Source organism: Camelus ferus, chromosome 22, assembly GCF_009834535.1.
Source record: "Camelus ferus isolate YT-003-E chromosome 22, BCGSAC_Cfer_1.0, whole genome shotgun sequence".
Taxonomy (NCBI): Eukaryota; Metazoa; Chordata; class Mammalia; order Artiodactyla; family Camelidae; genus Camelus; species Camelus ferus.
The window spans coordinates 7,833,022-7,848,574 of NC_045717.1; the positions used below are offsets into that span (position 1 = coordinate 7,833,022).

Genomic DNA, 15,553 nt, shown 5'->3' on the forward strand with positions numbered 1-15,553 from the left:
CAGAAGCTCATAGATTTGGAGTAGCCCGAGCTTCTGGGCGCTTGACCTCACGTGAGTCTCTTAGCCATGCTGGACCATTACACCCAGTTCTCAGATCTCATTCTTTGTGGGGAAGATGGGACACCCAAACAAAAAGGGTGTCACTGGCCCCTCCATCAGATCGCATGACCCAAGCAGACTCAACCATGGGTGATTTTCACTCTCTCTCTCTCAGGAAATGTTTTAATGGCTTCTTCTTATTCTTACATTTGAGGGGTGGGGGTAGGGGTTAAGTTTCCCCTTAGTGTGACCTTATTTCTTATGGTTCTGAATGATGTGTTTTGTGTTTGGAGAGGAAGACTGCAGGGAGGAAATTTCAGAAAAGTAAGAGTTCGAATCTGGCTTGTCAATGACCCTGGGCAGTTTATTTAATCTCCCTGAGACTCCATTTCCCCAACTGGAAAATGAACATCCTTTGTTTTACAGGGCGCTTATGATGATTCAGTGCATTAATGAATGTGAAACACTTAGCAAAGTGCCTGGTACATAAAAGATGCTTCAGAAACGTTCTCCCTCGATTTGAGCAAATGTGTCTCCTCTGATTATACAGATTCTTCTCTGTGAGCCCAGAGGTCTTCCTACTGCTCCTCTTTTCCAGTGAGCAACTTCCCACTGCTCTTTTTTGTGAGCATCTCTGAAGACCATCTTGCCTCTGTCTTCCCTCTCAATCTGTTTCTAGCTGTGTTGTGATCTGTCTGAAAAATTCCTGCCACGGACAGACTGTCTTTGCTTTGAACTTTCTTGAATCTACTTACATAAACTTAGTTTCCGAGGAGCAGCAGCAGGAGCACACGGGGGCCACGCCTTTCCCTGGTTGAACCATCCAAGGGCCAAAGGACCGGTTTCCATGACAGTCCACTTCATGGGAGAACCACCAACGTTGACAGCAATAGGTCTGGCTGGAACAATCCTCCCAGTGTGTGGCCGGCAAATCCCTCGGCCCAGAAATCAGGCTTAATTGGAAATTAAATTGCATTTCCATGCCAGCTGCAGGATGCTTATATCCACAGCTAATTTATCAAGGTGATGCCTCATCTCCGGCAAGCCCCTGGGAGTAGAGTGGCTGCATCCTCAAGGTTACAAGCTTGTATCTGACGAGATGGACTTTCTTTAGAGGACAGCCTGAACCCTTCACATCCCTCATTTGGGGTTTTTTGCACTTGTTGGCTGCTTCCTCTGTGACAGGGCACTGTGGCAGGCAGGACCTGGAGATGCAGATCCTGGCAGGGACCAGCACTGCTCCGTAGCTGCTCTGGGCCAGTGGCAGAAAGAGAATCACACCAGCGAAGGATTCCCAGGTCACCGCCCATCGCTTAGTTATCCAGGGTTGGGTTGTTTAGGAAGGTAGGGAGTATTAGGGGTAACTTCATGGTTAAGAACCTGATTTTTCTATTTGACACTGATACCACGAGCCAGGGCGACCAGACTCTTCGCCGAGCCCTTTACTCTCATTGATTCCATTCTCCAGGCAGCTGGAGGAAATCAGTGCAGGATGACTTTCATTATCCCCATTTCACTGATGAAAAAACTGAGACCTGGAAAGTAAGTAACTTGCCTAAGGTCGCCGCTGCCCAGTTAGTAGGCGGTAGAGCTGGGATTCAAACCGAGGTCATTTCATGGCAAGGCCTGTGCCTTTAAACATATACCATGCTTCTCCTTTATTTCCCCCAACTTTTAGTTTTAAAAATGTCCAAATACAGAAGAGCTGTAAAATTAGTACTAGGAGCATGCATACCCTTCACCTTGATTCGCAAATTATTATCAGTATTTTGCCATATTTGCACTATTCTCTCTCTCTGTCTGTGTCTGTGTGTGTGTGTGTGTGTGTGTGTGTGTGTGTGTGCATTTACTTTACTGAACCATCTGATAGTATGTTCACGGACATAAAACACAAGTCTGGCTTGGGCATCATGTGAGGGCGAGTTTGGCTGGAGGAGAATGTGCTCACAGGCGCAGAGACACAGCAGGAAGTGGGCTGAGATCGTGGGGTGCGGGCTATGAGGGCCAGGCCTGGAAGTTTGGGGTGTGCTCTAACGTGGAAAGGATATAGTGCAGCTGAAAGCCTAACTTCTACTGAAGGTATTGAGAAGAGTTAAAAAAAAAAAATTGAAGATGTGGATTTAGTAAATGGTATCTTTATGGTCTGATTAAATATACATGCTTATTGAAGACAATGAAGACAATACAGATTAGTATCAAGAAGAACTTTACAAATTCACCATTGATCTCGACTAAATGCCATGATAACATTTCAGTCTATTTCTTCGCTGTCTTACTTTTTCTGGAAACTCATTGTATGTGTAGTTCTGCGTCCTGAGTTTTCACCTAATGTTGTATCAATAGCATTTCTGCTTGTTAGTAAGCAGTCCTCAAAATATTTTTTCAAAGGTTTAGTATTATTCCATCAGATGGATGAACCAAAATTTGTTTAACCCACTACTTTTTGACTGATGTTGAGACTGACTTCAATTTTGCACTATTAGAATATAGTACCGTGATGAACACCCCTGAATAAAAGTCTTCTGCCTTTCTCTGATCTGCTGAGAGCAGATTTCCAGAAGTAGGTCTCCTGGGTCAAAGGGCTGGATGGACCATCTCTGTCTGGCCCGAGTGTGGAGGTGACAGGAGTGGAGGAACGGGAAAAAATGCAGTCTGTGGGCGGCTGCAGCAAAGCAGGTGAGATGTGATGAGAATTTGGACTTCAGGGACAGCGCTGGGAATGGAAAGAGAGTGATGGACAAGAGAAACACTGTGGAGAAATAATCAATAGGACTTAGTGAGCAAGATAACCGAAGGTGTAAGGCTGGGGACATACAGAGAGAAACAGCGAAGTCAGGAGAGAGAGGTCTGCTTTGCTTGTATGAAGGTTGAGCAGAGGCCACAGGAAGACATTCAAATAGAAGGATTCATGATCCGCTCTCTCCTCCCTCCCTCCTTCTCTTCCTTTCTCCATTTACCCAGCCATTGAGTCAAGATCATCAGTGCCTTGGTGTGGATGGAAAGACAGACACGGGAAGCCAGAATATAGAACTAGGGCCTTTAACCGGCACGCAGGACAGAGACTTTGGGGAAAGAAAAGAGGATTCAGAGGCGCAGGTTCAAGGACCAGCTTTGCTGCCCACCGGGTGGTTGATGGACCGCTCAGCTTCCCCTGAGGGCCTGCTACGTGGCGGGCCCTGCACCAGGCGCTGGGAAAGCAGCAGCGGCCAGGACTATCCCTGCTCCTGTGAAGCCGGCCTCTCAGTGGACAAGCCAGGCCAGAAATGAATGAATAAACATGTGACGTTATTAGAGGAGTGCTACTTGGGTAAACGAGGCAGCAGTTAGTAGACGGAAAGTGGCGCTGTGTGTGTGGGGGAGGTCAGGAGGTGGGGGCGACTGTAGACAGGAGGGGCTTTGAATGAATTTCGGGAGAGAGCCTGAGAACTGGCAGGAGGTGTCGCAACAGAGGGAACAGTGGGTGTCAGGACCCAGAGCCTGGAGGAACTGGTTTCCAGCAAGAGCAACAGGGCCTGGTGGCGGGGCCGGGGGAGAATGCAAGCAAGGGAGGAGGCCAGAAACGCAGAGGACAGATCATGCAAAGCCCGTGGAGCACAGAGAAAAGTCTGTGTTTGACGCTGAATGTGTCAAGAAATCACTGGAGGCAGAGTGGTGTACAAGAGGATTCTGTATTCTAAAAACATGGGAATGGATGAATAGCAATGGATGAATGGATTTTTTTTAAAAGTATATGCCTCCTTTGGAGTTTTATTCAGCCTTAAAAAAGGAATGAGTTTCTAATACATGCTACAACATGGACAAACCTAGAAAACATTATGCTAAGTGAAATCAGACTGATGCAAAAGGACAAATACTGTATGATCACACTTATATGAGGTATCTAGACTAGCCAAATTCATGGAGACAGAATGGTGGCTGCCAGGGGCTGGGCAGTGATTACTGGGTGTGGAGTTTCAGCCTGGGAAGATGGAAAGTTCTGTGGGTGCATGGTGGTAGTGATTACACAACAATATGAGTGTATTTAATGCTGCTGAGTTGCACACCTCAAAACGGTTAAAATGGTAAATTTTATATTATGTAGGTTTATGACAACAAACCAAACATGGGAAAGGATGCTATGCAAAGAATTGTCTCTGAGGCGGATTCCTTTCCTAGGGCTGCTGTAATGAAATATCGTAGGCTGGGCAACGTAAACAACAGAAATTGATTTCTTCCATGGTTCTGGAGGCTGGAAGTCCAAGAGCAAGGTGCTGGCAGGGCTGGTTTCTGGTGAGGCCTCCCTCGTCTGCTTGCAGATGGACGCTGTGTCCTTCTGGCCATGGTCTGTTATCTGTGTGTGTGTCTCTTCCTCTTCTTATAAGGACAGCAGTCCTATCAGATCAGGGCCCCACCCTTATGACCTCATTTAACCTTAATTACCTTTTTAGTCTTATCTCCAATACAGTCATTTCAAAGTCACATATGAATTTGGGGGGCTGAGGGGGGCGGGACACAATTCAGCCCATAGCAGAGGGTGACGGTGCTGAGGGATTGGACCCAGGGTGTACTTCTTTTGTACTGTATGGGATCTCCAGAGTCACAGCTCTGGCTTTGTGATTGGGCAAGTTTTCCAATCTCTCTCGGCCTCAGGGTGGGAATAACAAAAGTAGGTAACTCACAGGGCCAGGGCTGGATGGAATGCAGGGATCCTTGTAAGGCCCTGGCAAATAAACAAAGGAGGGTGAAAATGACTGTTCCTTGCACGGTGCCTGCTGAGTTTGGCACGACGGGCTGCTGTTTCTGGACTCGTGAGGCGCGGGCAGGGTTAATCAGCACCAAGACAGCAGGATCATCCCTCAGTCCAATATGCCTCGTGGCTTGGGAACATCTCGGGCTCCAAAGGACAGCGGGTTCCCGGCTGATGTTTGCAGATAGTGAGCTGCAAGCCTGGGCTTGGCTCTGCCTGCCAAGCACAGATGGTTTGAAAACATGCCACCCAAACTGGCCCAGGGTTAATCAAAAAGATTACAGGAAGAAAATTGGGGTAGGCTAACCCCAGCCTCTCAGACTACCAGCCTCAGAATCACATCTCTCCCTCCTTGACTCCTGCCCAATTATCTGCCTCTGCTTCCAAACCATCTCATTCCAGCAAGAAATGAAAATTGGCCAGACTGGAACGACAGTGGGAATGCTCGCTGGGTGGTAATTCGTTCCTTTCCCCTCCATGCTGTCTCAGCTGGCCTGCTAGTCCTCCCATATTGTTTGGCTGTTACACCGGAAGAGGTGATCCGCGGGTGATGGTTTGGGGTGCAGCCTAGGGGGCACAGGTCTCGGGAAGTCCCCAGACTTGTGCTGCTTCAGTCAGAATAGGGGCCTTGAGACCTCGCTTTCTGAAGCAGGAGCATGTGTCACCTTCAGTCAAACTGGGAAAGAACCAGTTTTGTCTCGTTACTTTCCTATGCGGGATCTGAGTTCTAGAAATGGACGGAGTGTCATGTAGCAGGGAAAACTGGAATTTGCAGACAGACAGCCCCCGACTCCCAGTTCTGGCTCTGTTCCGAGCTGGCTGTGTGACTTGGAGTTGTGCCCTTTCCTCTCTGAAGCTCAGAACTTCTCATCCATAACTGGGGTTAACGAGAGCTCTCCCCCTCCCGGGGTTCTTATGTGCGCTGAATAAAAGGGTGCACGCGGTGCTTAGTGCAAAGTCAGACACAGAGCAGGTACCATGAGGAGTGTTACAGCAATGGCTACTAAATCTCATCATTCCAAAGCCGGAAGGAACCTTTGAAGCTGGAACTCCCTCATCTTAGAAATGAAGAAACTAAGGCCCAGAGAAGGGAAGCCACCTGCTCAAGGAGCAAAGGTGATGATCTGGGTTCAAATCCAGGCCCGGGTCCAAATCTGCTGCTCTTTGAAGCTCTAAGAACACAAAATGGAATGTGATGGCTTGAAGGAGAGAGGACCATGGCTGGCTGTGTGCTCATGGCCCTCCTGCCCCCAGCCCAACAGAAGGGAAGCTTTCTTCTGCATCCAGACTGTGAGGAGTACCGGGAGGGAGGTCACTGGCGATGGTAAATGTCTTCTCTCATGCCTTGCCCTGGAGTCCCGCTTCCACGTCCACCCAGCTGTCCTGGGGGCCTGTGCCATCTCCTCATCTCTGCTTTCTCTGCACAACTCTCTGCCCTTCTGTGGGGGCCCTCAGAGCCTGGGTCCTCGCTCCTGTCTCTCTAGATGGGGAGCAGATGGACCCTGGGAGGAGTCCGACCCCCCCCACCCCGGCACAACTGGCCAGCTGTAGTGGGCAGTCCTGCAGGGCACTCCAGAACTGGAATGGAAGAGGGGCCCTTGGTCTTGCCAGCACTGACCCCTCATCTCATCAAGGTCATCGTGGCTGGCGGCTTCTGTCAAACTCCTGCACAGAAATTCAGAACAGGGACATGGGGAGTGGGAGCCCTCTGAAGCAGCCTGACAAAGCCCTGGGCTCCAAAAAGGACTCCAGTCCTACAGCCCGATGCTGCTGGGCAGGGAAGGTTGTGAGTCATCACTTGCTCAACATCCACCCGGTGCTCCAGGCACCGCCCATCAGCCCCATGTGGTGAAGGCTCATGTTCTCACAGGGGCAAAGGGATGGCCAATAAATACATGAATCACTAAATAAAAAGGCTAATTTCAGTGGTGGACAAGTTCAGTTATGGAAGTTGTAACTGAGAGTCACTGGGGGCGGAGGTGACAGCTTTGGAGGAGCAGTACATCGAGAGAAGAGCCAGACGACTTGACCTATAGCCTTGTGTCTTTCCGCTCTGCCTCCTGTCTGCTGGCTGCAAGTCCAAGGTTTAATCGCAGGAGAGGAAGAGAAGGGCAGGCACCTGACTGTCACCAGGCAGCCCTTATGGGCCGGGTACTCGGCATGTCACGTGCACCATCTCCTTGTAGCCTCATGAGCTGGGAATTACTGGCCCCATTTTCCAGGGCAGGACACAGACTCAAAGTGGGAAGTGGCTTGCCCCAGGCTCACCTGCCAGCTAAGTGGCAGGACCTGAACCCAGGACGATCTGGCTCCAGGGCTGGGCGCTTGCTTCCCCTGCACTTTCCTGCCATCGATGGCTGCTTCACACGACCACCTCCGCTCTTAAGAATCAACAGTTCTTAGGGACCTGGGACTCAGGTCCAGAGAAGATTCTGTGGCCTGGAAGATTCTGGAACCATAAGAAGAATGGGGAAGGTGAGGGTCACACTGGCACAACCAGGGACCTCCCAGCCTCCAAATGCTGATTAAGACCTGATTTCATCCACTCCATCCTGTATCTTTGTATTGCAGCCCTCCTGCCTGCCAGAGGGGCCCATTTCCAGCTACTTTTAATTTGGAACAAACTAGCTGCTCCCCCGTGGTCCTAAAGTTAATAGGATGTCTGTGCAGCATTGCCGGGATAAGCTGCCCTGAACAAATTATTCCTGCCTGGTATTGGTGTCATCGGGTAGACGGGCCCAGAGGCCCCAGAGAGGGACAGGCTTGGCAGGTGGGGGAGGTCCCAGCTTCCTCCTTCCCCTCTGATATGGAATGACGGGGACCCCAGACAGCACCTGGCCAGCAAAACGGATCAGGGAGTGATGGGCCTGCGACAAAGGGACAAGGGTAAGAGAGCTGTAGGCTGGGATGAGGACTCGTGGGCATCAGGAGAGACAGAGCGAGCACACTGCCCACGGTGGTGGGCGCTGGCTTAGGAGGGGAGAGCCAGGCATGGACCAGAATGACTGAACCTTCTGCCAATGACGAGGCACAAGCACTCAGAGGTTCCCAGTTGCAACCAGGGAGGGGGCCGTGCTGACACGAGCTGGTGCTCGCCTGCGCGGCCAGGACAGGGAGCTAGCTGGGGTCCGGGGTGGTGGGGGCTCTAACTTCCCCAGCAAAGGGAGGTGCACTGCGCACAAGCTGAGCTTCTCAGGAGACAGGTGATGTCCTCCTTTTGGCAGAGGGCACTGTCACATCTCACAGGTTCCCAGGTCCCCAGAGTCAAGGCCATTGCTTTCCTAGACAATTCTAGCAAACAGTCTATATCTAAGTTCCAGGCTGCCTCGTGCCCTAAATCTCGTGCATTTCTCACACTTGCGCTGTGAGGAGGGAGAGCAGTAGGGGAGAGGCCCTCATGGGTGCAGAGCTCACTCACCATCCAGCAGGTGCTGGGGCCACAGTGCACCTGTCTGAGAGATGAGAGTGATGGGAGGAGGGCACACATGCGGCTGTCTTGCTGACCTTGGCCTGTGGGGTGTTCCCTTTAAGTTTATTCCCAGTAATTTTTCCCCATTAATTATTTATTTATATATTTTAAATATTTATTTATTATGTAATTATTTATAATAATGGAAATAATTAATGATTCCCATTAAGCTTATTCCTTAACCCAGGCTATGCCACATTAGGAAATTTGTCCCAACCCCTTGCAAGACAGGTGGCTGCCCCGAAGTGAGACAGCAGGTACTTGACAAACCTACCTACAAAATTAGTGGGAAACTGGGGGCACTGTGCTGGTGACAAGGTGGGAGCGATGCCCACAGGGGCGTCTTCTCCAGCTCTATGGAGAGGCAAGCACCTGGTACTGGCCCCACTAGGACCTGGGTTCTAATCCCAACTCTGTTACTCATTGCCAGCTGGGCCACCTGGCTTAGCTAAAGGTCAGTTTCTTTAGAACTGTTAAAATAGTGATTGCAATGCCTGCTTCCAGGGTCAGGATGGGGCGAGACAAGAGAGGTGCCAAGGGCACACAGTTGAAGGAGGGACTCACTCTCAGTGCCCTGCTGGTACAGGGTTGCCCCTTGCCCTGCTAGCTGCTAGCCTGTGACTTGTCCTTGTTGAGTTAGAAAACAGCCTTGTGTGGTTGACACTGCCGTTATCTCCAACAAGCAGCGAGGAAGCTTGGTTTGCAGGGAGCTGTGCAGCTAGCCCAAGCTCACACAGCTGGTGGACAGCAGGGCTGGGACTCAAGCCCAGCCTGCCTGAGAGCAGAGCCCTCTCCAAGTTCAAAGTCAGTTTCTTGACTCAGGCTCCTGAATAGCGGTGGAGAAGAGGCAAGAGGAACAGCATGACTCTGGTGGGTCTGAAATTGAGGTCCTGCCTTGCACGGAGAGAAACAACCTGGGTCACGTACTCCCTGCCCTGGGGCTCCAGGGCAATGTCCTTGAGCTAAATCTTACAAGATCAACACAGCCCCAACTCTGCACCCTGCAGCCATGCGGGTAGTCAGGTCGACTAGAAGCTCTCCTGGATTGGATTCCTCCCTCCTGCTTGCTATGGCTTTGCCATCTGTGCCTGGGGAGACAGATGGGGTCCCCAAATGCAGAAGGAAATGGGCTTAAACTTCCCCAGCCAGAGTGGCGCCTTCATGACTTCTGGCTCCTGCCCCCAGCCCCCAGGGGTCTGAGAGGGGGCTTGGGAGCTAGCTGCACAGGAAGAGGAGGAGGCAGGCTCCCCAGTGTCCAGTTGAACAGGGCATCCAAGCCAGGAGCTGGGCTTCTGCTAAGTTCTTTAGAGCAGGGAAGGGCCCGGCTCTGGGAGTCAGCCTTTTAACTCCTCATCAGGGAATCGGGTGTGGGAAACGGCTCAAGGGTCAGTTTCAGCACTGGGTGGGGCCTTAGGAGGGCAGGTTCAGGAGCCGGGAAACAGCAGGTGCTCTAGATACTAAAGAAGCTGCTCTCAGAATCTGTGTCAGGGGCTCAAGAAACAAGCAGTAAGTGAGGAGTGTCTGCCCAGAGCTGCTCACAGCCGGAGGGTATCAGCCAATCACTGCAGCGGCACCAGGGAGCACTTCCCGAGTACTGATCAAGCAGGGAGCTCTAGATACACAGTCTCATCTAATCCCAATAAGAGGGCGTTTGTGATTCCATTTTATAGATTAGGTAACAGAGGCCAGAGAGAGGTGAGGGACCCAGCATGAGGCTTCCCAGCCAGTGCTCAGAGAACCCAAGGATGTCCCTGTCTGGCAACCAAATGCCTTTTCCACTGTATAACTGGTTTGCAAACTGTTTTAATTTAAGTAAGAGAAACTCAGTTTGTTAGATTTCAGAGAAATCCAATATGTAAAACAAATCAAAGCAGAGCTGAAGGAGCGGAAGTGGGGGTTCCAGAACACCCCCCCATCCCTGCAGCACACACATAGCCTCCCCTCTTGTGACAATTTCAGTGCCCTTCCCAGGACACTGAGAAGCTCAGGCACCATTCTGAATGATTTGTCTGGCTCGAGGCTCACCCTCTGGCTACAGGTCCTGTAAGTGGACAGAATTGAGAGAGTGTTGACTGAGCGCCTCTGGGAAGCACGTGCGTGCACGGTGCTTCCTAGAAACTCCTACTTCAAGCATCGTCTCAGGGCACCGTGTAGCGCTGCTTCATTCATTTAATTCTGTTGATGAAGTGCCTGCTCTGGGCTGGGCACTGGGTGAGTCACTCTGGCTACAGTGGTGGGTAAAAATGCACATGCTCCCTGCCCTCACAGAGTATAAGTCGAGAGGGGAAGACAGCCTTTAGCAAACATGTTCCTGAAGGAAAGACAGCTCACATATTGAAGGAAAAGTTCAAAGTCAAGGAGATGTGTGAGCAGGATGACCTATCAGTTCATCTCTGAAAAGAGCTCCCCTGAGAAATCTGGGCCCCTCCGCAGCTAAGGCCAATGGGAACGGGGATTGCTGGCACCGGCGAGGGGGGAGGTGGCCAGGACAGGACCAAGCCAGACGCCGAGGGGTGGTCGTGGGCCCTTCCTGTCCCCCTGTTCCCAAGGCAGGTAAGAAACAATACATTGTCCCCACGACCAACAGGAGGTACCTGGTCCGATAGAATCTTTACATTCCTCAGTCCTGAAAGGAGCAAAGAGAAATACCTCTTCTAAAGATGGGATTATTGCAAATTTAAGACTCAATGTGATGAATAAAGAATAAGTGAAATCACACTGAAAACCAGAAATCATTACATAAAAGTAGGGTCTAGGCTAAATCATCTAGGGCCGGTCCACACATTAGGAAGATCTTCCTCTGCTTCCCTTGCTCTGAGCTTGGCACTGCTCTCTCGATCATTTAGTTAAAAAATATTTACCAAACACCTGGTTCGGGCAGAACACTGGTTTCCAGCGTGTGCCTCGTGCAGAGCCAGGGCTGTGTAAACACTCGGTGCTCTCTGTGGAGCCAGGAGACGCGGTCCTGCCCTGGCGCCTGCTGTGGGTCACCTCCCGGGGCCCTGGCTGTAGAAAACTCAGTACTGAAGCAGGTCAGAGGAAGGCCAGGCGGCCACTCGGTCCCCAGTGCCGGTCCCCATGGAGTCCTTTCAGTGTCACACGGATGTTAGTCTCTGGGATGCTGAGAGGAGAGAAGGGGCCGACCTGACCACTGGCTGGTTTCTCTGCAGAAGCTGACCCGCCAGTGCTGCTCCCTCTGCTGGCACCAGCCTCCCTCCACTCCAGCCCTGCCCCTCCTGCTCATCTCAGTTTAGATGCCACCTTTGGAGAAGCCTCTTCATCTGCCCCAGGCTTCTCTCCTCTGTGCCCGTTGGCCCCCATGCCTCCCTCCATCTCAGCGCTTAGGGTGCTGTCCCCATGGTGTCTGTGTCTTTGATCTGCACCCCCACTAGAATGCACCTTTCTTGACAGAGGGCTTGAGTCTTATTCATCCACGTGTCCAGTGTCTGGCAACAAATGTGGCACGAGGTACGGAGCTCAATGAATAAATGTTGAGCAAATGGTTGTAAGCAAATGAGCAGGCGAAAGTATCTTCATGCTCATTTATTCAAATAGCCATTTAAATACCGCTGCCTCTCCATCTCTCTGTCTCTCTTTCACACACACACACACCCTTTTGCACCCACTCTCTCTCCCTGCCTGACCCACTTGCTCACAGTCACCCCTCTTGCTGAATAAAGTCCATCTGTGATCTCTCTCCCTCTGACGCTGCCTGGGCTGCCCAGACCCGCCTGCAGCCAGCTACATTAAGGAGGTTTCGACCCTGGGCAGGCAGAGGAGACGGCCTGCGTTACCCTCTCTCCAGACTCACGCACATCTCAGTCCCTGAGTGCTCCTTCTCACCTGGTCACTGCAACACACTCTGCAAAGGGATCCCGTGACTCAGCTTCCCTGGATCCTTGAGCCCATGCTGGGAGCTAGACAGGTTGGAGGTAACAGATTCATTTTACAGATGTGGAAACTGAGGCTCAGAGAGGGGGTGACTTGCACGGAGAGCAAAGCTGGGGTTGAGACCTAGGTTTCCTAAGTCCAGGCCAAAGCACTTTCTGTTGCATTCCCTGGAAATAGAGACTGAGATCGGATGACACCCCTCACCCATCATCACCCCATCCTGGGATCCTTAATGTGGGAGAAAACCCTTAATTTATGTCAGAGGATTGAACAGGGGAACTTTGCACAATCCTCTAAGCCCTCTGCTCTCTCCGCCTCACCTCAGTGCCTCCCACTTGGAACCCCTAGTAATTCTGCCCGGCAGCCTGACGCTTAGCACTGGGCGTTCAGTCCACCGGGGCTTCCTGGAGGAGGCAGTGCCCTATTTTCAGAAGTGTAATAGGGACAGAACAGGAGCGATGAAAGGGCTAGAGAAAGGAGATAAGCAAAATCTCACTCTTCCTCCTCCTACACCCACCTTGCAATTTGCACCAGGCTGGACCTGCTGGGCAGCCGGGGACCTGAACCTGGTCATCAGAGGTGGCCACGCAGGGCCTTTATCTTCTCTCATTGTCATTCAGAAAATCCCCATCAAGGGTTTGTAGGCCTCCTTCCTTCCCCGAATACCCTGCCTGCTGTTTCCAATGCCTCTCCTCCAAAGACTCCTTGTGAAAGAGAGCATGAATATTTGAAGACATTTTTTCAGCCAGCAGAACCACATCACACTGCTGCTCTTTCTTTAAATTTTATCCCCAGAAAGTTTGCCAGAGGGTCTCTGAGTGCCTCACCCTTCCTGGTACAGAGTGTTAACATAGGGGCCCAGAGACAGGGGCGCCCCTGCGAAGTGAGCCTCCCTTCTGCATCTTGGGACTGAATTGGGCATGCAGAGTCCTAGTTCTGCTCCACAACCAGCCTTTCTGGGCTGCCCCGGGAGTTACATCTGCAAATTCCCTGCCACCCCAGTCCTTGGAGAAGTAGAGACGACAGACAAGGTGTAGGTAGGAGATGCAGAAGGACAGCAAAGAAACTCAGGACCCTGGAACCCAACGAGAGAAAGCTCCTGGCACATCAGACCCAGAGCTGATTCGGATCCCGTATTCCTCAGTGTGCGGTGGATTCCAGCCCCATGGCCACCTCCTGCAGGCCCCAGCAGCATCTCTCTTCCGCAGAATTACTCACAGCCCACTGCATCAAATCTCTCTTTTATCAACAGGACACAACACTCCTTGGATAACTTCTTGAAACTCTAGTCACGGTAAGCCGCTTTGAGTGCTCTGGGAAAGGTGCCGTCCCTCTGCCCGCCTGTAACCAATCAGCCACACACCACCAAACCCATTTCCAAAGTTCCAGGCAATTACAGCCGGCTGAGCTCCCTGGCCCGGTGCCCACCTGCTTGGAGCCAGGACCCAGGTTGTCAGCAACCCCGAATCCCAGCCACTGACTTCCCCCCAGGTTCCTCTGAGACCCAGGCGCACCGGAACAGCCACACTTACCGCACCGAGGCACTTTGACTAGCCAGACCACACCAAGACAGAAAACGAGGGTTAGGCCAGGCTCCCTACCTTTGCTGAGGGTCCCGGTGATGAGCTTAAAGATGGTCTGGGCAAATTTCACGAACCCAAGCTTGCATCTTTTGGAGCAGCTGCTCATGGTGGCAGAGGGAAGGCAGGGTCTGTGTCAGCGCCCAGAAAGGAAGGCACCCACCTAGCGTGCCCCTGGAACTTGGAGCCTGCCTAGGCGAACCCTGAGAGATGGTCGCACCCCAGAAGCTCCGGGAACAGCACAGCTGCCTCTGCAGTGAGTCCGGCTTCTGCATCCAGAGAGCCTGCAGGGCACGATGCTTGCTCCCTTCCTCTCTCCCTCCCTCCACCCCCTCCTGCTGTCCACCCAAGTCCTTGCCACGGCAGGACCTCGGGATGCCAGGGCTGGGGCAGCACTGCCAGGGCACAGGGCGCTCTGAGGGGACCGAGGAGGAGAGTGAAGCTGAGCAGAGCAGGGAAGGAGGAGCCGGAGCTCTCCCAGGCTTTGCTGACTGTCTTTCTTACATGGCAGTGGTAATGTAGCAATTAATACTCGAGTCAGAAGGGAGGGGACTGCCACGAGAAAACACTCCGCTCCACAGCCTCCCGGCTCGCTCTCCCGCTCTTTTCCTTCCTGGTTAATCTACTAGATCAATTCTCCGTGCCGTGCTTTGACCGTGATCTGGGAGAACTCCCCCACCCAGAGCAGAAGATCGCTGCTCCGCACTCAGTGGAAAGTTTGCAGGCAGCCTCTGAACGGCCTGGTTTGCATCACAGAGAAGTCGAGCTGAGTGGGGAGCACCAGAGTCGGGGGTGGGGGTGGGGGCAGCTCCCTGGCTCCAGCAGCTGGGGCTGTCTGCCTCTGTGACTTAGTAACTTAAAAGCCAACGCCTCGCCTCGCTGTCTCCTGGCTCCAGGTGTCCCCCGACAGCCCCCCTCAAAACACACACCTACTCCAGCTCCCACCCCTGCAGAGCAGGTAAGAGTCTGTGCTCGCTCATTAGGATAGCAGAGGAGTGCAATTAGGGCTTTTCCTTGATGAAGAAAGTATTCCTCAGAGATGGCAGAGAGGAATGACCAAAATTCAAACAATGTGACAACAGTACATTGTTCTTAGAAGTGAAACCGCAAGGTGTTGTGCAAATATGAACTCCAACTAGCCCTTAATGAAAAGTCTGGCTGCCACTCAGTACCACAGTCTGTGTGGCTTGGATGGGATGTCAGCAGACAGCTCATCCCGCCCTCTACACAGGGCATGACCCTCCCCCACGACATCCCCACTTTACTCTCCTTGGTGGTTTAAACGGCCCCCGTGGGCCATCACCATGGGTACCACCTGCTAATGCACTGTGGTTCCGTGAGACCAGCAAATATGAAACGTACCTTCAGCTGAGCTAAGCCGCGCCCTGGAAGCGTCGTTCTCTTTCTCTCCATCAGCTTGTCTATTATCTGCTTCTCTGGGATGTTGGGGAAGACTCAGACTCCTTATGAGCCAGAGAAGGGAGACAACCAGGGGATAAAAACGACAGATAAACCGGAACTCATATTCTACACCTAGTTTCTTCCTCATCTTCCATGAGTCACGTGGACGTGAACCTTGAAACGAACCTCAGCCCTTAAGGTGGTCTCCAATAAATTTCAGCTCCAAGAACAGATCCTGGAGACGGCCCACTAGCACAGAGCCTCTCTCCAAGCCCCAAAGTGGCCTGCGCTCCCTGACCCGCCCGCAAGTGTGAGTCACAACACATACAACAGAAAGGAACCCTGGCAGAAAATACCCCATTGCATTTTGCATCTTAGGGCTTGAAATTGTCATGTTAGTCACTCTTTGTCTTAAGGTATTGTAGGTCCCAGTTAAAATGCATTTGG

General features: G+C 51.9%; 1 protein-coding gene across 2 annotated transcripts in view; it reads right to left on the minus strand.

Annotated features, from left to right (window-relative positions):
* Positions 1 to 14,348, minus strand: part of KCNIP1 (potassium voltage-gated channel interacting protein 1) — a 317,413-nt gene extending 303,065 nt beyond the window's left edge. The window contains exon 1 of one of the 2 annotated variants that reach the window (XM_032465110.1): positions 13,727 to 14,348. In XM_032465110.1, coding sequence (XP_032321001.1) covers positions 13,727 to 13,814 — 88 coding nt within the window. In that variant the 5' untranslated portion in view covers positions 13,815 to 14,348. The remainder of the gene's footprint in view (positions 1 to 13,726) is intronic. The other variant, XM_032465112.1, reaches the window with a different exon arrangement.
* Positions 14,349 to 15,553: the final 1,205 nt, after the last annotated feature.